Here is a 21,868-nt window from a genome sequence, read left to right as displayed (position 1 = left end):
TGTTGACTGAATAAATCAAAGCTTTTTGTTTGTTTGTTTTTGTTTTTTGTTTGTTTGTTTTTTTTATCTATCTATGATAGTCACACAGAGAGAGAGAGAGAGAGGCAGAGACACAGGCAGAGGGAGAAGCAGGCTCCATGCACCAGAAGCCCGACGTGACATTCGATCCCGGGTGTCCAGGATCGCGCCCTGGGCCAAAGGCAGGCGCCAAACCGCTGCGCCACCCAGGGATCCCAAATCAAAGTATTTTTAATAGCATTCTAGATTTTTACTTCCTTTTCACTTCTTATAATAAAACATCAAGTATAGGAGTGGTAGTAGCATGAGTCTAATAAATTCAGGATTAAACTAATCAAAGTTTTAAGTATGTATCTTATTTTCTAAAGCAACTATATGTAATAAAAATACAGTCTTTAAGTTGACTTTCTCATGTGCTGTGTGGCAGCATGTATCTGGTAACTATTGATCTAAAAGGTATAGCAGGCCAGTTTAAGAAAGCACATAAATCATCACTAAAGTATAGATATCTAAGGAAGATGGAAAACAAAGAATTAAAAAATCAAATTGACCCAGAAATGACTGAGAGCAAATATTTTACGGGGAGAAGGATAGGGGGAATATAGAATTCAGCACAGTTAGTTGCTATAAAATATTATATCAGGTTTGCTTTAATTACATGGTAATGTCTCAAAGAACAAAGGTAAATTACATGATAACTTATGTTACTACTCCCACATTATCTCTTAATAACTATGTAATTAACTTGTCACTACTATACACTGTGTAGTTTGATATTACTCGTGTATAAAGAACATTGATAACAAATGAATGAGCTGAGGTCGGGCAAGGGATGGAGACAGTAGGGAAATCATAGTATTGTAACAGACAAGAATTCAAATGACTCATTAGATCATTGACCCAGTCCTCAAGGATCTGAGCCAAAGCCCTCAAAAGTACCCACAGAATCTGAGGTGAACCATGTAGCTATCTGAAGACAAAAAACATACAATAAAGTAAATAAATTAACCAAACAGTGGAATAGATAAGTGAGTTTGGTATAATGCATTTACTTTTAAACAGTCCATTTTGTTTGAGGAGGTTTTCTTTTTAAGTAAGTCTTAAGAATTGTTTTTAATGGAAAAAGCACTCTTTCAGCCATATCATTTTACCAACTTATTGGGTTTATAGGTATGACCCATGAAGTGAGGATGTGCAGCACCAGGAACTCTCATTCTTTGCTAATGGGAATGCAAATAGTACACCCAGTTTGGAAAACAGTTTGGTAATTCCTTTTTTTCTTTTTTAAGATTTTATGTATTTATTTATGAGAGACACAGAGAGAGAGAAGGAAACAGAGACACACACACACAAAAAAAAAAGGAAACAGAGACACAGGCAGAGGGAGAAGCAGGCTCCATGCAGGGAGCCTGACATGGGACTTGATCCTGGGTCTCCAGGATCAGGCCCTGGGCTGAAGGCAGCGCTAAACCGCTGAGCCACCTGGGCTGCCCCAATTTGGCAATTTCTTACAAAACATCCCCTTACTGGGACGCCTGGGTGGCTCAGCAGTTTAGTGTCTGCCTTCGGCTTAGGGTGCGATCCCGGGGTCCTGGGATCAAGTCCCGCGTTGGGCTCCCTGCAATGGGAGGGCTTTTATTTTATTTAAGAATAAATAAAATCTTAAAAAAAAAAAAAAGATTTAAAAACACCCTCTTTTTTTTTAAATTTTTTTTTAATTTATTATTTATGATGGTCACACAGAGAGAGAGAGAGAGAGAGAGAGAGAGAGGCAGAGACATAGGCAGAGGGAGAAGCAGGCTCCATGCACCGGGAGCCTGATGTGGGATTCGATCCTGGGTCTCCAGGATCACGCCCTGGGCCAAAGGCAGGCGCCAAATCGCTGCGCCACCCAGGGATCCCTAAAAACACCCTCTTAAGGCAGCCCCAGTGACACAGCGGTTTGGCGCCGCCTGCAGCCCAGGATGTGATCCTGGAGCCCCTGGATCGAGTCCCACATCGGGCTCCTTGCGTGGAGCCTGCTTCTCCCTCTGCCTGTGTGTGTCTCTGCCTCTGTGTGTGTGTGTGTGTGTGTGTGTGTGTGTGTGTGTGTGTGTCTCATGAATAAATAAATAAAATATTAAAAAAAAAAAAACACCCTCTTACCATACAACCCAGCAATCATACTCCTTGGTATTTACCCAAATAAACTGAATGTTTATGTCCATGTTAAAATGAATACACATGGATGTTGATGCAGCCTTAATCTTAACTGACAAAACTTGGAAGCAACCAAAATGTCCTTCAATAGGTGACTGCGAAACAAACTGGCACACCCGTACAGTGGAATACTGTTCAACCACAAAAAGAAGTGAGCTATCAAGCCATGAAAAGACAGAGGAAACTTAAACACATAGTACTAAATTAAAGTCAATTTGAAAAGTCTGTATGTTGTGTGATTCCAACTATATGACATTCTGGGAAAGGCAAAACTATGGACACAGCAAAAATATCAGTGTATGTCAAGGACTTGGAGTCGGAGTAGGGAGGGAGAAATAGGTAGGGCATAGGGTTGTTTTGTTTCGTTTTGTTTTAAAGATTTTTATCTATTTATCTGAGAGAGAGAGAGCATGAGTGAGAGAACACAAGCATGAGCAGAAGCAGACTCCCCATTAAGCAGGGATCCCAACATGGGACTCGATCCCAGGCCTCCAAGATCATGACCTGAGCCAAAGGCAGACTCATAACTGACTGAGCCACCCAGGTGCCCTGGCACAGGAGTTTTTTAAGGCATCAAAACTATTCTGTATGATACTATTACGTGGAAAATAGATCATTATACATTTTTCAAATCTTAGAGAATGAACAACACAAAAAGTGAGCCCTAATGTAAACCATGGACTTTAGTTGTTAATAAAGAACCAATATTGGGCCACCTGGATGGCTCAGTCAATTAAGCATCTGACTCTTGATCGTGGCTCACATCACAGGGTCATGAGATGGAGCCTCGAGTGGGACTCAATGCAGATTATAGAGTTTGCTTAAGAGTCTCTCTCCCTCTTCCTCTGCCCCTCCTCATCAGCTTGTGAGCACTCGCTCTCTCTATTAAAAAAAAGAAAGAAAGAAAAAACAATGAATCAATATTGGCTCATTAGTTGTAACAAATATACCACACTAATGCAAGATGTCAACGATAGGGGGAAACTGAGAGATGAGGAATAAGAGGGTATAAGGGAACTCTGTAAACTTAAAAATGCTCCAAAAAATAGTTTGTTATTTTTTTTTTAAGTACCAAAGTGGAAAAGCTTTTTTCCCACCTATCTCATTTTATCAGTATCTTCGGAATATGTGTGTGCCCAGTGTTTCTCAGCTTCATCAGCTATGGTGTGCTATGGTGCTGAGTGTCCTATGGCCAGTGACCTCGCAGTTTTTACCAAAAAGCTTGTTTTCATTGATATCACATAATAGCCACTCTATCCAAGTACAGTGATCCTTTCTGCTTAATTCTGTAAGGAATTTTCCCAGCAACCCCTGCTAGGGAAGTATTGGTCCTTGAATTTCCATTTCAAAAGATGCAGACTGATTTACTTGGCATATAGTTTCTATAGATGAAGACTTCATTTGGGGAAGAAAGACTCTGCTAAAGTCTCCTCAGAAACTTTCTAAGATGTGCCCCCTAACACAGCCTGTGTTTCCCTAAGTGTAAGAATACAGAAAGTAGTTAAGATCTTTATGTCCTTGAGGAATCTTCTGAGAAGAGTGACCAATTTCATTGTACTTACACTGATACTTACACTGATTTACTTTGTGGAAAGCTCTATTCCCAAGTGGCTGTAATTATTAATGAACTCTAAAGGCATAAGTGGAAAACTGTTAGAACAATATCACTTAGCTGAAATTCTTGAGTGTTATTCTTAACTCATCTGAATAGTCAAATATCCCCATGTTATTGTTTAAAATAATATTTGTTGGCTTTTTTGAATTATAAAAGTAATATTGCTTATTATAGAATAGGAGATAAGAAAAGCAGATAACAAAAAATCATCCTTTAAATCTGAAAATGATAATTGTCTTTTTAGATGCACATAAAATTTTTGCCTTTTTTATTTTGAATAAAAATGTTTCTAAAGTGGGGGCACCTGGGTGGCTCAATCCATTAAGCATCTGACTCTTGATTTCAGCTCAGGTCATGATCTCAAGGTCATGAGATTGAGCCCCTCTCGCTCATTAGGCTCCACACTGAACACGGAGCCTGCTTAAGATTCTCTCTAAAAAAAAAAGTTTCTCAAGTGTATTGCATGGATCTGACCAAAGATGAAAAATGGAAAGAAAAACATAGTATAATTGCACTCTGTAAAATCTTTGCAATTCTTCTATAAATCTAAAATTATTTCCAAATAAAATCCAATTGTTTAAAAACAACTGGAACAGGATGGATTACTTAAGACATGGTAGTAGAAGGGATCCGTGGGTGGCTCAGCAGTTTGGCACCTGCCTTTGGCCCAGGGCATGATCTTGGAGTCCCAGGATCGAGTCCCACATCAGTCAGTCTCTCTCTCTCTCCCTCTCTCTCTCTCTCTCTCTCTGTCATTAATAAGTAAATAAAATCTTCAAAAAAAAAAAAGACATGGTAGTGGAACAAAAATACAACTTTTTGGAAAAAACAAAGATTGGTCTCTACCAATCATCCTACTCAAAAAATTTCCAGATGGAATAAAGAGTTAAATGACCACAAATGAACTAAAAGAAAAGGTAGTCTAATATTTATCTGATATCATGGTGTGGAAGACCTTTCTCGGCCTAAATTTAGTGGGAAATTTACTAAAGAAAAGATTAATATATCTGTATCACAGTAAAAATAAAAGGCAAGTGACAGAGTAAGGAAAAGTATTTGCAACATATATAGACAAACTGGGAATGTCTCCTAAAAATCAATAAAAGAAGAGAAGTATTCCAATAGAAAAAGAGGTAAAAGTTATCCTCAGTTGTATTTCTATAAAAAAGAAATACAAATGGCTAGTAGACATGAACAAAAAAATTTTCAGCCTCCCTTCTAAATAACTGTAAATTAAAACAAGATTCTGCCTTTAACTTTTCAAATTATCAGAGTTTTTTTTAAGATTTTTATTTATTTTATTTGAGAGAGAAAGAGCACAAGCAGCAGGGAGAAGCAGAGGGAGAGGGAAAAGAAGGCTTCCCACTGAGAAGGGAGTCCCATGTGGGGCTTAATCCCAAAATGCTGAGAGCATGACTTGAGCCAAAGGCAGACGCTTAACTGGCTGAGCCCCCCAGATGCCCCCAAACAGATTTTTTTAATAGCAAGGATGCTATTGGGAGTGTACATTAATAAGATCTTTTTGAAAAGATATTTGGCAATATGTATGTAAAGCCTGAAAAATTATTAATTACCCTTAAAGAAATTTATCCTAAGGAAATTTAAAATGTGCACAATGATTAATGCCATAAGAATGTTATACAAATATTCATCACAATATTATTTATAATTTAAAACATAGAAACAACAGGGACGCCTGGATGGCTCAACAGTTGAGCATCTGCATTTGACTCAGTGCATTATCCTGGAGTCCCAGGATCAAGTCCCACATCGGGCTCCCTGCATGGAACCTGCTCCTCCCTGTGTCTGTGCCTCTCTCTCTTTCTCTCTCTCTCTCTCTCTCTCTCTCTGTCTCTGTCTCTCTCTCTCTGTCTGTCTCTTATGAATAAATAAATAAAATCTTTAAAAAAATAGAAACAACCTAAATATCCAATAATAGGATTAAGTAAATTATGCCGTATCCACATTTAAAATGCATGGTCTCTAGGAATATTTAAAGATATGGGAAAATGTTCCTAATATACTTTTTATTGCAGAAATAATAAAATAAGTAGAAAATACAACAGTACAAAAAGATAGATACATTACAGAAAAGTAATAGATACAATTAAAAGTAAACATTGCTCCTAGTCAAATCCTCTAATTCTCCTCCTTGAGGCAGCTTTCTGCTAGTTTCTGTCAAATCCATCCAGAAATATCCTGCATATATACAAGTTTGTGTATGTGTAAGTATCCCAGTTTTTATCAAATGAGAATACTATATACTGTGCTTAGTGTTCTATACCCTTGATCTTTCATTTACTTATATCTTGAAGATTGTTTCATAGCAACACATAAAGATCTACCTCATCCTGGCTAACTGCTTTATATTATTCCATTCCATGGATTTAACCACTCCCCTCTTCAAACTGATGGACTTTTTTTTTTTTTTCAAACTGATGGACTTTTTAAAAAAACATTTCACTTATTTATTTGACAGAGAGGGAGAAAGCAGGTAGAATCAAGAGACTAATTGAGAAGTGGAAGCCCAAGGTGACAGCTGTCACTGACGTGAGCCACAGTGGCTGTCAGAGCTCTTCACTAAAATGAAGAAGTAGGGAGAACTCAGCCCGTGCGGCGGGACTGATGAAAAGTGCAGCTGAGTTGGAAATTCAAGTGCAAGAGTCAGATAGAGGTGGGCAGTGGGATTACAGAGGGTCAAAGCTCAGGGGAGGGAACTGGCCGCCACGGGGTTCTAGGAGTCATCAGCCCGGAGATGTGAACTGAGGCTCCGGGGGCAAGGGGACCCCACCCCCACCCAGCAGGGTGGGGACTCTGTGGGGGAGAAGAGGCAGTGGCCAGAACCCCGAGAAATGTTGAGGTGTAAGGGGCTAGAAGAGGTAAGCACTACATAGGAGCAGCTGAGAAGCCGAAGGAAGGCCAGCCCGTTTCTGTATGTATGTATATATGTGGGGTTTTTTTTTTAAGATTTTATCTGTCCATTTGACACAGAGAGAGAGAGAGCAAGCACAGTCAGGGGGAGGAACAGAGGGAAAGGAAGAAGCAGACTCCCCACTGAGCAGGGAGCCCAATGCAGGGCTCCATCCCAGGACCCTGGGATCATTACCCAAGGCCAAGACAGACCCTTAACCTACTCAGCCCCTTGATGGATTCTTTTTAACATAAATCATAAAACCTTTGTAAGAAGAAAGAGGGTAGATATTACCCTTGCCAAGTAATCAAACTTAACATTACCAAGGATGGAACAAATCAACATCAGGTACCCCCAATGGAATACCCTAAGAAGGACACAGTATCATTTTTGTAACACTCCTACCAAACTTGTTAAACCTGAATCTAATTATGAGGAAATATTAAACAAACCCAAATTGAGGGGTATTATGCAAAATAACTTAACCAGACTCTTCAAAAATGCCAGTTTTGAAATGCTGAATAGGAGGGAGTACTTTTCTAGATTAATACAGACTAAAGGAACACGGCAATTAAATGGAACTATGGATCTTGGATTAGATTCCAAAGCAGGAAAAAAATCTATAAAGGATATTACTGTAACAAGCAAGGATATTTTAATATGTTCTATATATTAGATATAGTATAGTATTAATATTAAATTGGTCTTCTTTATTACAACAATGCTGCAGTGAATGCATTATACATATGCCTTTGTACACATATATGCATATATGTAGCTTAGAGGCCATTTCCAATTCTTAGAAGAATTGCTGAGCTTGAAGGCTTTGTACACTTAGTTTTTTTTGTTTGTTTGTTTGTTTGTTTGTTTTAAGTTTATTTATTTAACTAACCTCTACACCATTGTGGAGCTCGCACTCACTACCCCAGGATCTAAAGTCACATGCTCTTCTAACTAAGCCAGCCAGGCACCTGTACACTTACAGTTTTGATAGATATTGCCGAGGTGCCCTTCAAATAAAGTGCTAATTTACACTCCAGTATATAATTATGTTTGCTCTCTTTGATAATACAGTATATAAACTAATTTTATCTTCACTAATCTCTTAGGTGAAAAATAGTATCACATTGTTTAGATAATATCTTAAGTGGAAAAAGGCTACATGACAATATCTATAGTAAGATATTAAGATATGATATTCGTGGGATCCCTGGGTGGCGCAGCGGTTTGGCACCTGCCTTTGGCCCAGGGCGCGATCCTGGAGACCCGGGATCGAATCCCACGTCGGGCTCCCGGTGCATGGAGCCTGCTTCTCCCTCTGCCTGTGTCTCTGCCTCTCTCTCTCTCTCTCTCTCTCTCTCTGACTATCATAAATAAATAAATAAAATCTTAAAAAAAAAAAGATATGATATTCGTGATTAGTACTAACTAGATATTAGTATCCAGAGAACAAAATTGATTTGTTTTTTCCCTTTTCCTTGAGGTATCTTTGGAGAAACAAATGTTTTTATTTCAGCATAGTTGAATTTTTTAGTCTTTTACTTTATAGTTTGTGCTTTTTGTGTCTTATTTAAGAAATCCTTCTTACCTCTACAACATTAGTATATTCATTGTTTTCTTCTAAATGTCTTACAGTTTTGCCGTTCACATTTAATTCCTTGATACATCTGGATTTTTTAAAATATGGAATAAGATAATTTTATTTTTCCAAATCAAAAACTAGTTGCCTAAACACTATTTTCTAATAAACATCCTTTCACCATGGATTCACAATGCTAATTCTATTGAAGCTTAATATTTCCCATTTGCATAGGCCCATTTCAGAAGTATCTTTTCTGGGACACCTGGGTGGCTCAGTGGTTGAGTGTCTGCCTTCAGCTCAGGGGGTGATCCCAGGGTCTGGGGATCGAGTCCCACATCAGGCTTCCTGTGAGGAGCTTGCTTCTCCCTCTGCCTGTGTCTGTGCTTCTCTCTGTGTCTCTCATGAATAAATAAATAAAATCTTTTTTAAAAAATATTTTTTCTTTTTTTTTTTTTTTTTTAATTTATTTATGATAGGCACACAGTGAGAGAGAGAGGCAGAGACACAGGCAGAGGGAGAAGCAGGCTCCATGCACCGGGAGCCCGACGTGGGATTCGATCCCGGGTCTCCAGGATCGCGCCCTGGGCCAAAGGCAGGCGCCAAACCGCTGCGCCACCCAGGGATCCCTATATTTTCTTTTCCTTTGCACTATTTATCTATACCTATGCCAATACCACATTGTATTTATTATTAAAGTTTTATAATAAATGTTAGACCTGGGGAGCACCTGGGGTCTGAGTGGTTAAGCGTCTGCCTTTGGCTCAGGTCATGATCCCAGGGTCCTGGGATCAAGTCCCATGTCAGGCTCCTCTAGGGGAACCTGTTTCTCCTTCTGCCTATGTCTCTGCCTCTCTCTGTGTGTCTCTCATGGAAAAATAAATAAAATCTTTAAAAAAGTAAATAAGTATTGGATCTGGTGAAGCAAGTCTTTCCTTTATTTATCTTCAGTAGAAATGTTTGGCTATTGTTGCTTCTTTGTTTTTCTTACAGATTTTAGGATCAACCTTTGCTGACATTTTGTTTTGTGATATATATATATATATATATGGGATCCCTGGGTGGCTCAGCGGTTTGGTGCCTGCCTTCGGCCCAGGGCGTGATCCTGGGGTCCCACGTCAGGCTCCCTGCATGGAGCCTGCTTCTCCCTCTGCCTGTGTCTCTATCTCTCTCTCTCTCTCTCTCTCTCTCTCTCTCGTGTACGATATATGTTGATAACGTTTTATTAAAGGGACATCTTTTTTCCGCAAAAAAAAAAATATATATATATATATAATATATATATTTATATATATATATCATAAATAAATAAATAAAATCTTTAAAAATAATAATTATTATATATATATAGACTTTTGTATATTTCTCTTATATCCAGTAATTTTTCCAGAGTAGAGTCTCCTAAGTCCAACAATTTATAGATTATTTGGAGTTTTCTATATACAGTTCTCTTAACTAAAAATAGCAAATTTATTTCATTTTTTATACTATTTTTTTTTCTTAGTCTTAGATCTCCATGGTGTATTAAATAGAACTGATTATTGGATGCCTAGGTGGTTCAGTTGGTTAAATAGACTGATTACTCTCTATAATGGGACTACGTGTGTTTTATGTACTTCTTAATTCTACTGTTTTGTCCTATATTTATTGGTTATTATTTTTACAATCAGGAAAAAACTTTCCCTTGCTTTCTTGAATTAGACAGGCTCTAAGTAAAGTCCTAAGGAGTGGTCATTGAAAGTGTAATATCCATGACCATGGCAACTGCTATTGCTTCAAGTCTTGTACCTGAGATATTACTCTATTTCACATTGTTAGTTTTCTCTGATGTTTAAATTATATGGCTTAGAAAAATTATATGGCTGAAAAACTACTTCAAACACATATGCATTTGTTTATATTGTCAGGTAAACGAAGCACCATCCTTTCTAAATGTATAAGAATTTAAATTTAGCCTAAAATGTGATTTTTAAAGAAAATTATATATACTCTGTAACTGCTTTCAAATGTTTTACTCTCCATATACATAATGTGGTCTACCATATATAAAAGAGTTTGGGGACTATGTAAGAAATAAAGAGATAATCAATGATATGTACTTATGCAGTATCATTAGAGAAACAATTTGAGAATAATACAAGATGCTAATACTTGTAAAAGGTGAATTATTAAATTTCATTCTTCGATTGTGTTCAGAAAAGATGTATGATATGATTTTGATCCTTTTATATTTATTGAGACTCGTTTTGTGGCCTAAAGTGTGATCTATTCTGGAGAATGTTCCATGTGCTCTTGAAAAGCATGTATATTCTATTGTTTTTGAATGGAATGTTCTGTATATATGTTACATCCATCTGGTCTAATGTGTCATTCAAAACCACTATTTCCTTGTTGATTTTTCTGTCTCAATCTATCCATTGATGTAAGTAGGATGTTAAAGTCCCCTACTGTTATTATATTACTGTCAGTTTCTTCCTTTATAGTTGCTTTATGTATTTAGGTATAAATAGCAAGGATAAACTCCTGTTTGGGGTGCATAGATATTTACTATTGTTCTTCTTGCCAAATTGTTTCCTTTATTATTGTGTATTGTCCTTCTCTGTCTCTTGCTTTTACAGTCTTTGTTTTAAAGTCAGTTTTGTCCAGGGAGACCTGGGTGACTCGGTCAGTTGAGTGACTCTTTATCTCAGCTCAGGTCTTGATCTCAGCCCCACATCAGGCTCCATGCTGAGTATAGAACCTACTTAAAAGATAGATGATAGATAGATAGATAGATAGATAGATAGATAGATAGATAGATAGATAATAGATAGATAGATAGATAGATAGATAGATAGATAGATAGATAGATAGAGTCTATTTTGACCAATGTAAGTATTGCTACTGCAGCTTTCTTTTTGCTTCCATTTGCATGGTGTTTTTCTATCCTTTCAGTTCCAATCTGCATGTGTTTTTATGTCTAAAGTGAGTCTCTTGTTGGCAGCATATAGTTCTGATTTTTTTCATCCATTCAGTCACCCTGTATTTTGATAAGAGCATTTAGTTCATTTTCATTTACAGTAATTATTGATAGATATGTACTTATTGCCATTTTGTTACTTATTTTCTGGTTGTTTTTGTAGTTCCTCTCTGTTCCTTTCTTCTTTTCTTGCTTCTCTTCCCTTGTAGTTTGATGGCTTTTTTTTTTTCTTTTTTTTTTTTTTTTTAGTGTTATGCTCAGATTCCTTTCTACTTATTTACCTTTTCTTTATTAAACACAAGAAAAATCTGGAAAGAAAACAAATACATGAAGTAAATAACATGCTACTAAACAATGAATGGGTCAACCAAGAAATCAAAGAGGAAATTAAAAAAAATACATGGTGAAAAATGAAAACACAATGGTCCAAAATTTTGGGGATGCAGCAAAAGCTGTTCTAAGGGAGAAGATTATAGCAATACAGGCCTACCTCAAGAACCAAGAAAAATCTCAAATAAACGACCTAACCTTATACCTAAAGAAACTAGAAAAGAAAGAAACAAAGCCCAAAGCCAGTAGAAAAAGGACATAATAAAGATTACAGCAGAAATAAATGAAATAGAGACTTAAAAAACAATTGAACAGATAATGAAATTAGAAGCTTGTTCCTTGAAAAAATCAACAAAGTTGATAAACTCTTAGCTAGACTCATCAAGGAAAAAAGAAAGAGGATGCAAAAATCGAAATGAAACAACAACTAACACCACAGAAATACAAAGGATTATAAGAGAATATTATGAAATTTTATATGCCATTTTTTATAACCTAGAGCAAATGGATAAATTCCTGGAAACATATAACCTTCCAAAACTAAATCAGGAATAAATCAAAAATTTGAACAGACCAATTACTAGCAATGAAACTGAATCAGTAATCAAAACAACAATGACAAAACACCTTAATTCTTTCAAGCTCATAAAGTCTGTGTGGCACAGCTTTCTTGATGACAACCAGAAAAGCTTAGTCATTCTTTTTGTTGTGAATATGAATGAACAATAATGGAGCCTACTGGACTTTTAGTTTTACCCACCATGAAAACTATTGGAGAAGGAACTATATATGGAAAAGAAAAATTGACTTACAGACTTTGTTCATTTCCTTCTAAAATATCCCTAGCCCTTAAGTGCATTGATTAAGGCTTTCATACCTACTGACAATATTTCTTACTTTTCTGTAAATGACACTGAGAAAATTCTAAGTATTATATCTCTTATACAGTAACTACATAAAATGGACAAATTAAGTCAGGAAATTATATTGCCATTTGCCCACACCAGCCATTCCACCTCTCTGTGCTTTGAGGAAATTAGCCTAGCGCCTCCTCTCTGCACAGTTTTAAACATGTTTCAGGTCTCATCACAGATACTACATTCAGTTATCCTAAAATTGATCACTCTCCTTAACATCAGTAAAAGAAAAATCCAAATGAAAGTAACCAGAAGGTAGGGTGCCTGAGTGGCTCAGCCACTTAAGTGTCTGCCTTTAGTTCAAGTCATGACCCCAGAGTCCTGGGATCGAGTCCCGCATAAGGCTTCCTGCTCAGTGGGAAGCCTGCTTCTCCCTCTCCCTCTTCCTGCTGCTCCCATGGCTTGTGCGCTCACGCTCTTTCTCTCTCTCTCTCTCTCTCTCTCTCTCTCTCTCTCAGATAAGTAAATAAAGTCTTTAAAAAAGAAACCAGAAGGTAATAAGCTATACTAATTGCTAAGGGACAGAGGTTCATTCTGATAGTTCTGGATCTGTGATTGTTTCAAGATTCAGAGCCAGCCAGTACTAGCCCTAGGAACCAAATTCATTGTCAGTGAGAAGCCTTAACCCACCATCTGCCTCAACAGCTTGAGACCTAAGGTCCATGACATGACCTAAATTTCAGAAAAGTCAGAGGAGCTGTGGGATAAGCCTATCAGCAGAAGGATTAGAAAGGAGTTACACAGATCCCACAGAAAAGGAACCAAAGTAGAAAGGCAACAACTGGCTCAGCATATGAGTTCCTGACTGGAAACCTATGTTGATGTTTCTTGTTCTCCAGTGTTATACCTCCTGTTTCCATTCTCTTGACTATGTTGAAAGGCATATATGCAGAACGTTACCCTTCGATTTCAACATAATGTATTGATGAGGACCATAAGAACAGGAAAGAACCATCAACAAAAGAGGGTTCCTAGGGAACTTTTTCATGTAGAACACATATGCCAAGTCAGTCATTTAAGATTTTTCTTGTTGAACTCCTGATAGACCCAAAATCTTTACTAAAAGAAAGCAAACTTCTTTTTAGATATGTATCTGTAAGCCATACTTATCTGCTATAGTGTGTGCTAACCACTCTTTAAAATTCACCACATTCATTGACTAAGCTGTGAATAATCACTTTGTTTTCATGCTGACATAGCATTTGTATATATTAAATACATACCTAAAAAATACTTTATTAGAATAATATCCCCAAAATGCAAATACCTTTTTTTTTTCTTTTTTTTTTTCTTTTTTTTTTTGTGTTTGCAAATACCTTTTAAAAATAGAGGAAGATCAGGACACCTGGGTGGCTCAGTGGTTGGGCATCTGCCTTCAGCTCAGGTCATGATCCTGGGATCCTGAGATCGAGTCCCACATCAGGCTCCCCGTGTGGAGCCTGCTTTCCCTCTGCCTTTGTGTCTGCCTCTCTGTGTCTCTCATGAATAAAATAAATAAATAAACTGTATTTTTTTTTAAATCATGAGGAAATAGACAAACCCAAAATGAGAGTCACTCTGTTAAATAGGAAGTAGGGAAAGACTATATGCTTCAAAAATGTCCCTGTCGTAAAAGTCAAAGAAAGTCCAAGGAAATGTTCAATATTAATAAAAAACCAAAAACATAACAAATCCTACATTACATTCTATCCTAGAAGGGGATAAAACTGGGATATGGAGAGTAAGATTAGACAACAGTATTCTAACAGTGTTACTAAAGTTAATAACTGTGATTATGTAAGAGAATAGCCTTATTCTCAGGAAAGAAACATTGTATTTAGAAGTAAAGAGGAATGATACATGCAACTTGCTCTCAAATAGTTCAGGACAAAACCTGTATAAAGAGAGAGTATATGTGCACAAAAGGAGCAAAATGTTAACAGTAAGTGCATCTGGGTAAAGGATATGTGGGTATTTTTCACATTATTTTAATTCTTGCGACTTTTCTATAAATTTGAAATTATTTCCAAATAAAGGGTTTTATTTAAAATACACTTTAGGTCAGTTAATAATTAAAAATTCTAACTTAAAAAAATTGTTTTGGGAAACATTTCCAGTAAGTCAAATAAGCCAGACACAAAAGGACAAATATTGTATGATCCTCCTTACATGAGGTACCTAGAACAGGCAAATTCATAGAGACAGGAAATAGAGTAGCAGTTGCCAGGGGCCAGAAGTGTAGAGGAATAGAAAGGTATTGTTTAAAGAATATAGAGTTTTTGTTGAAGTGATGAAAAAATTCTGGAAATTGATAGAAGCGATAATTACACAACTTTGTAAAATGATCTTAATGCTATAAATTGTTCACTTAAAAATGGTTAAAATGGTAAATTAGGCTATATATTTTTTACACAATAAAGAATTAACCTTAGAATGTTTATTCGTGTTATCATGGGATACTTTATGATTCTTAAAATATAACCTCCCTTTGTTTAAACCACTTTTACACAACTTTTAAGATTCCCATCAGCTACTTTATGAAGGTTCCACTTACAATTGATTATATTACATCTATAGTTTGTCTTGGTTGGTTTTTCAAAATAGATTATTAAAAATTGTTATTCACCTGGGGCAAAGGTCTTAGCTTTTTTCTGCATTCAGGCTTGCCACTTGTCAAAGCAAATGTCTCTTCAGAGTACTTCACTTTAGTCATCAGCTAGCTCTTCTCTTAGAAAGAGGATGCTGGTACTTATGCTTCACAAAAATATTTCATAAACATAAGCTTTTCTTTTTCTCACAAAGATCATACCAGAAGGAATGAGGAAAACAGATGTTGCTTATAAGGCTTCTCATAGATGTGTTTCCATTGTAAGCTGATCTGAGTCTGAATTTGGCGTCTGCTCCATTCACTGTATGGGCTGAGCATTTTTAGTCTCACAGTTTGGCTGAAAGTTAATATTGACCTTTGACTGTTACCTGAAAACTCAATGATAAAATACTCTTACTAAACCTCTTGAGGGAGTGATTTCACATTCTAAGCAAATGTCTTCAAAATATATCACTCCATTAACCAAATTAATTTTATTCTTTGGTTGGGAATACTTATTTTACTAGATACAGAGCATTCCCCAAATCTGACAGGGAAAAAGCTTGTGTGGTCAGAATGGTAGAGAAGAGAAGACGTAAATCTCTTATAATGTTCTCTTCAGGTTATTATACCACAGCTTCTCAATTAATCTTCACCCCCATCAGGCTGCCAGGGCCAGGGAAGTCTGGCTACAGAACAGTTTCTCATTATCTGTTCTTCTGAGTATGTGCGTACTGCTAAGCAGTTCACGTTTCCCTTCGAGGGAAAGTAGCCCCAGGTTCTTCTGTCCTTGACCTGTCTTATTTGTAACTACAACACTTTTTCCCCTTTTTCTCCTTCTGCAGTTTTATTGTACTATAACTGATATACAATGAACTGCACATATTTAAAGTGTACAATTTTACCATTGTTAACATAGTCATACATCCATGAAACCAGCACGGTAGACATATCTACTACTCCTATGCTCTTTTGCATCCTGCCTTCCTGCCTCTTTTCCACATTTGGATCATTTCCAGTTTGGGGCTATTACAAATAAAGCTGCTGTGAACATTCACTACAAATCTTTGGGGTGAATGCATGCTTTCATTTACTTTGAGTTAAATGCCTAGAACTAGAATAACTGAATTATATGGTAAATGTATGTTTTTAAGACACTGACATATGGTTTTCAAAGTGGTATTATCATTTTATGTTCCCACTATCAGATGAGAGTTCCAAATGACCCACACCCTTGTCAACACTTGTATTGGTTAGTCTTCTTAATTTTAGCCATTCTAATGGGTTGACAGTAGTATCTGATTGTGATTTAAATTTACATTTCCTAATGACTAATGGTGTTGAACATCTTTTCATGAGTTTATTTGGCATTTGTTTACCTTTTTTGCTAAAATATTAGTTTCAGCACTTTTGAACCCATTTTTAAATGGGTTGTTTCTTGTTATTGAAGTGTAGATGTATTTAATTTGGCAGAGTCCAGTTATTTTTTTCCTTTAGAAAAGCTTGTACTTTTTATGTCTTACTTAAAAGATTTTTGGCAAATTCAAAATCATTAAGATTTTCTGTTTTCTTCTCAGAATTTTATAGTTTTAGCTCTTACATTTAAGTCTAGATCCATTTCAAGTAAATTTTTGTAGGTGATATGAGGTAAGGGTTGAAGTCGTTTGTTTGCTTTTTCAAATATGCCATCCAGCTGTTCTAATACCATTTGTTTGAAAGATTATCTTTTCTCCACTGGATTACTTTGATACTTTTGTCAAAAATTAATTGACGATAGGTTTATTTCTGGGCTCTCTTTATGCCAATAGCATAGTGTCTTGATTATTTTAGTTCTGCAATAAGTTTTTTTTTTAAGATTTATTTATTTATTTATCATGAGAGATTGGGGGGGTGGAGCAGAGACACAGGCAGAGGGAGAAGCAGGCTCCATGCAGGGAGCCTGATGTGGGATTCGATCCTGTGACTCCAGGATCACTCCCTGGGCTGAAGGTGGTGCTAAACCACTGAGCCACCCCGGCTGCCCTACAATAAGTTTTAACTCAGGTAGTCTTGTTTTTCAAAGGTGTATTTGACTAATCTTAGTCTTTTGCATTTACACATAAATATTAGAATCAGCTTGTCAGTTTCTATAAGAAAAGCCTGCTGGGACTTGATTGATATTACATTAAATCCATTGAAAATTTTCTTAGAGCTATTAACAATATTGAATCTTCTGATCTGTGAACACTTGATATCTCTCCATTTTTGTAGGTTTCTTTTACTTTTTTCAGCATTGTTTTGTCATCTTCAGTGTGCAGGTCTAATACTTTTATCAAGTATTACACATATTTGACAGTGTGGTAAAAGATATTTTTAATATCACTTTCTAACTGTTGCTAGTATATACAGTTACTATATATACACACAGCATGATGTATATATAGTATGGAAATTCAGTTGATTTTTGTATCCTGCAACTTCACTAAAATCACGTCCTTGTTCTAGTAACTTTTTTCTAGAATCTGTAGGGTATTCTCTAAAGACCAGTAATTTCTCAATCTCAGATCATAGACATTGTAAGATATTTAGCAGCATCCATCACTCTACTCATTAGATGCCAGTAGCACCCTCTGCCCCAGTTGTGAACACCAAAAATTACCAGACATTGCCAGATGTCTTGGGGTGGTGGGGGAGCTATTGAAAACTATAGACAATCATGCCATCTGCAAATAAAGACAGCTTTACCTCTTTCTCCATCTTGATGCCCTTTTTTTTAAATATGAGGCACTTCACAAATTTGTCATCCTTGTGCAAGGGCCATGCTAATCTTCTCTATATTATTCCAATTTTTAGTATATGTGCTACCAAAGTGAGCAATTGATACTTTTTATTTATTTATTTTGTTTGCCTTATTGCACTGGCTAAAGTGTCCAGTACAATTTTAAGAACAAACATTTTTTCTCTTGTTCTTGATCTTAAGGGAAAAACATTACATCATCCACCATTTTTTAAAAGTTTATTTATTCATGAGAGACACAGCAAGAGAGAGGGAGAGATATAGGCAGAGAGAGAAGCAGGCTCCATTCAGGAAGACCAGTGTGGGACTCAATCCCAGGACCCCAGGATTACGCCTGAGCCAAAGGCAAGCGCTCAACCACTGAGCCACCCAGGCATCCCACATTATACACCGTTTTAACTGTCAAGTTTTTTCCCTTAGTGCCCTTTTTTTAAAAAAACATTTTTATTTATTCATTCATGAAAGACACACAGAGAGAAAGGCAGAGACACAGGCAGAGGGAGAAGCAGGCTCCACGCAGGGAGCCTGATGTGGGACTCGATCGGGAGATTCCAGGATCACACCCTGAGCCAAAGGCAGAAGCTCAGTCACTGAGCCACCCAGGTGTCCCTCCCTTAATGCCCTTTATCAGGTTGAGGAAGTTCCTTTCTATTCTAGGTTGCTGAAAATTGTCATTAGAAATGTATGTTGAGGGCAGCCTGGGTGGCTCAGTAGTTTAGCGCCGCCTTCAGGCCCAGGGCGAGATCCTGGAGACCTGGGATCAAGTCCCACATCGGGCTCCCTGCATGGAGTCTGCCTCTCTCTGCCTGTGTCTCTGCCTCTCTCTCTCTCTCTCTCTCTCTCTCTCTCTCTCATGAATAAATAAATACAATCTTTAAAAAAAAAAAAAAAAGAAATGTATGTTGAATTTTGCCAAATGCATTTTCTTTATATTAAGTGATCTTATGGTTTTGTTATTTATAGTAAATTACACTGATTAATTTTCAGATGTTAAGCCAACCTTGCATTCCTAGAATAAACCCCATTTGATAATAATTTATTATCTCTCTTTTTTTTTATCTCTTTTAATATACTATTGGATTTGATTTGCTAAAATTTTCTTTAAAATATTTGCATTTTTTTGTATCAGAGTAATACTGGCCTCAAGGAATAATTTGGGAAGTATTTTCAGTTTTCAATTTTCTGAAGAGGTTACTGTATAGCATTGATATTATTTTTACTCCATAAATATTTCGTAGAATTCACCAGTGACACCATCTGGACCTGGAATTGTCTTTATGGGAAGCTTTTTAAGTATAGAATCAATATATTTAATAGATACCAGGCTAATCAGGCTATCTGTTTCTTTCTGAGCTTTAGCTTTGATAGTTTGTGTCTTTCCAGGAATTTGTCCAATTCATCTAACTTGACAAATCTATTGGCATAAAGTTGTTAGTGTTTCTTTATTATTCTTTTAGTGTATATAGATTCTATAGTGACATCACCTCTCTTATTCCTAATACTGGTAATTTATGTCTTGTCTTCTCTTTTTTTACTGATCATTCTGCCTACATGTTTAATTTTGTTCTACTTAGACTCCCAAATCCACCTTTTCAACTCAGTGAGACTGTCGAGCTCTGCCTAGGTTGTTGCTCCTTGTGTTGTAGCCTGGTAACTCTCTAAGGGGAAAAGTACATCAGTTTTACAGTTTATCCCGTTTATTTCCCTTCTTTCATGGATCTTTTACAGTATTTGAAAATCTTTGTTTCATATATTTTGTCCTTATTTTAGTTGTTTCTGGAGAAAGGGTAAATGTGGCTCTTTTTATTTCCTCTTAGTCAAAAACAGAAGTCCTCAACACTATTTTCTGCTTTATCACACTTATTTTAATGTCAAGTTGGTCCATGGTGTTTGACTATAGAAATCATTTCACTGTTACTTCTGGGAGTAAAAGGGAGATGTAAGATCCTTTGTAACTCTTCAGTTCTTAAATCTGTACTTGTAGAGACATCCAGATGATAGAATTTTGTCCAAAAGCAATATGCTAGGAATAACAGCACATAAGGAATCCAGAGAGATGGAGAGAGGGATAAATAATACTGTCTCAACTGTAAAAACCCAAGGTAATATTATTTGGCCAGTACTTCCTACTCAGAACCTCTTTATCTCAAAACTGAAGGAAAGTGTGGTGATGTTTTAGGTGTACAAAGATTAGAATGACTGATGGTGAGTGGTCCTGTCCCAACTTGACCTCTTAAAAGAAATATTGAGGGAATGGGACGCCTGGGTGGCTCAGTGGTTGAGCGTCTCCCTTTGGCTCAGGTTGTGATCCCGGAGTCCTAGGATCGAGTCCTGCATGAGGCTTACCGTGGGTAGCCTGCTTCTCCCTCTGCCTATGTCTCTGCCTCTCTCTGTGTGTGTGTCTCTCATAAATAAACAAATAAAATCTTTAAAAATATATATTGGGGAAGCTTATGATGTTTGGAGGAAGAACTCTCTAACACTTGAGGTTTAACATTTAATATCAACACTGAAGAAAGGGATAGGTACATAGACCTTTTTTTGGCCTGACTCAGTATGATATTTCTGATGCCGTTACACAATATTCATGTTCTTCCCTTTTGTCTGTGTTTCAGGTTTTCTGTCTCAACTGGTCTCTGACAAGCCCCTGACTGAATGCATCCGTGCTGGTCACTATGCAGCAAGCGTCATAATTAGGCGGACTGGCTGTACTTTTCCTGAGAAGCCAGACTTCCACTGACAGAAAAGCAGGAAACCCAAGCCCAGGAGTACAGACAGTGCTCTGATTGCTTCCTGAGAATTCCCATATTAATAAAGAAGAAAATTATCTGCCATCTTTTCCTACTATAATAATATTCATTCTTAATTTAGGGAGTATAGTAATGCTCAGTAGAATCTTTATTCTCTCAACAACCTAAAAAAATAATGTCTATTTCCGTAGTTTGATAGTGCTACTTAAATGTTGATTAAACAGGAATACAGCATTTCAATGAAAATTTTTATTTCATTTTCAATTACTTTGTAAATTCATGTGTATTTAGCAAATTGATCAGTTTTTTTACATTTCTGCTTTGAATGCAGATGCAATTTAATATAATAGATTTTTAAACAGGAATTAATGCTAACACATCAATCTTTAGCTTTTTATACAAGTATATTTAATTTAGGATTGTGTGTATGTATATATGTATGTGTGTATATGTATACATACATATATGTGTACCACATATATAAATAATAAATGGTCAAATAAGGTACGGAAATATATATCTTGCCAAGTTATGCCAAATAATCTCTTTAGCACATACTCAAACATGTAATAAACTTTGGATAATTAAATAGTTTGCCAAATTATGTTATGATATTCAAATTAAAATCTTATATTTACCTATGATACTCTGTGATTTGATACAAATAAAAAACTTGTCATATGGGAATTTTTTTCTGTCTTTGCCCTGTGCTCAATAAACTAAGGAAATAAGATCATTATTTAATATTGGGCCCTGAAATGATATCTAATTCATTGATGGTGATAGAAAGAACAACATAATACATTGAAAAATTAGTATTTGAGCCAATGAGTCACTGTTTTAGGGAGACAGAATTGCATAATAGAACCTCTGGAGTCAGATTTAATTATCTTTATATACCCTGGGGCAAATTACTCAACCTCTTTTATCTTCCCTTCTATAAAATGGGATAATACAAGATCGTTGAGATTACTTGAGAGAGAATACCAAGTATATAATGCTAGCTGACATGCCTAGTAAGTGCTTAATAAGTACCTGCTATTTTTATCATTATAAATATTGTTGAGTAAGAAAAAGATGAGGTGCCTGGGTGGCTCAGTCAGTTAAGAGTGAGACTCTTGGTTTCGGTTTGGGTCGTGATCTCAGGGTTGTGAGATCAAGCCCAGCATTGAGCCCCACATCAGGCTCCATGCAGTCTGCTCGAGATTCTTTCCTCCTCTCTCTCCCTCCTCTTCTCCTCCCCCGACT

The 21,868-nt window shown here is 36.5% G+C and overlaps 1 protein-coding gene and 1 non-coding gene across 12 annotated transcripts in view; one reads left to right on the top strand and one right to left on the bottom strand.

The window, feature by feature from the left end:
• Positions 1 to 21,307, top strand: part of ADK (adenosine kinase) — a 498,050-nt gene extending 476,743 nt beyond the window's left edge. For all 11 annotated transcript variants that reach the window (XM_041748691.1, XM_041748694.1, XM_041748697.1 and 8 more), the window contains one exon: positions 20,486 to 21,307. In XM_041748691.1, coding sequence (XP_041604625.1) covers positions 20,486 to 20,610 — 125 coding nt within the window. In that variant the 3' untranslated portion in view covers positions 20,611 to 21,307. The remainder of the gene's footprint in view (positions 1 to 20,485) is intronic.
• On the bottom strand, positions 17,847 to 17,950 carry LOC121488480. The gene has a single exon (XR_005987105.1). It is a non-coding gene; the product is annotated as a U6 spliceosomal RNA (small nuclear RNA).
• Positions 21,308 to 21,868: the final 561 nt, after the last annotated feature.

The sequence above is a fragment of the Vulpes lagopus genome, chromosome 3 (assembly GCF_018345385.1).
Source record: "Vulpes lagopus strain Blue_001 chromosome 3, ASM1834538v1, whole genome shotgun sequence".
NCBI lineage: Eukaryota > Metazoa > Chordata > Mammalia > Carnivora > Canidae > Vulpes > Vulpes lagopus.
The sequence above is the reverse complement of the archived record's forward strand: the minus strand, read 5'-3'. Positions and strand labels throughout refer to the sequence as shown.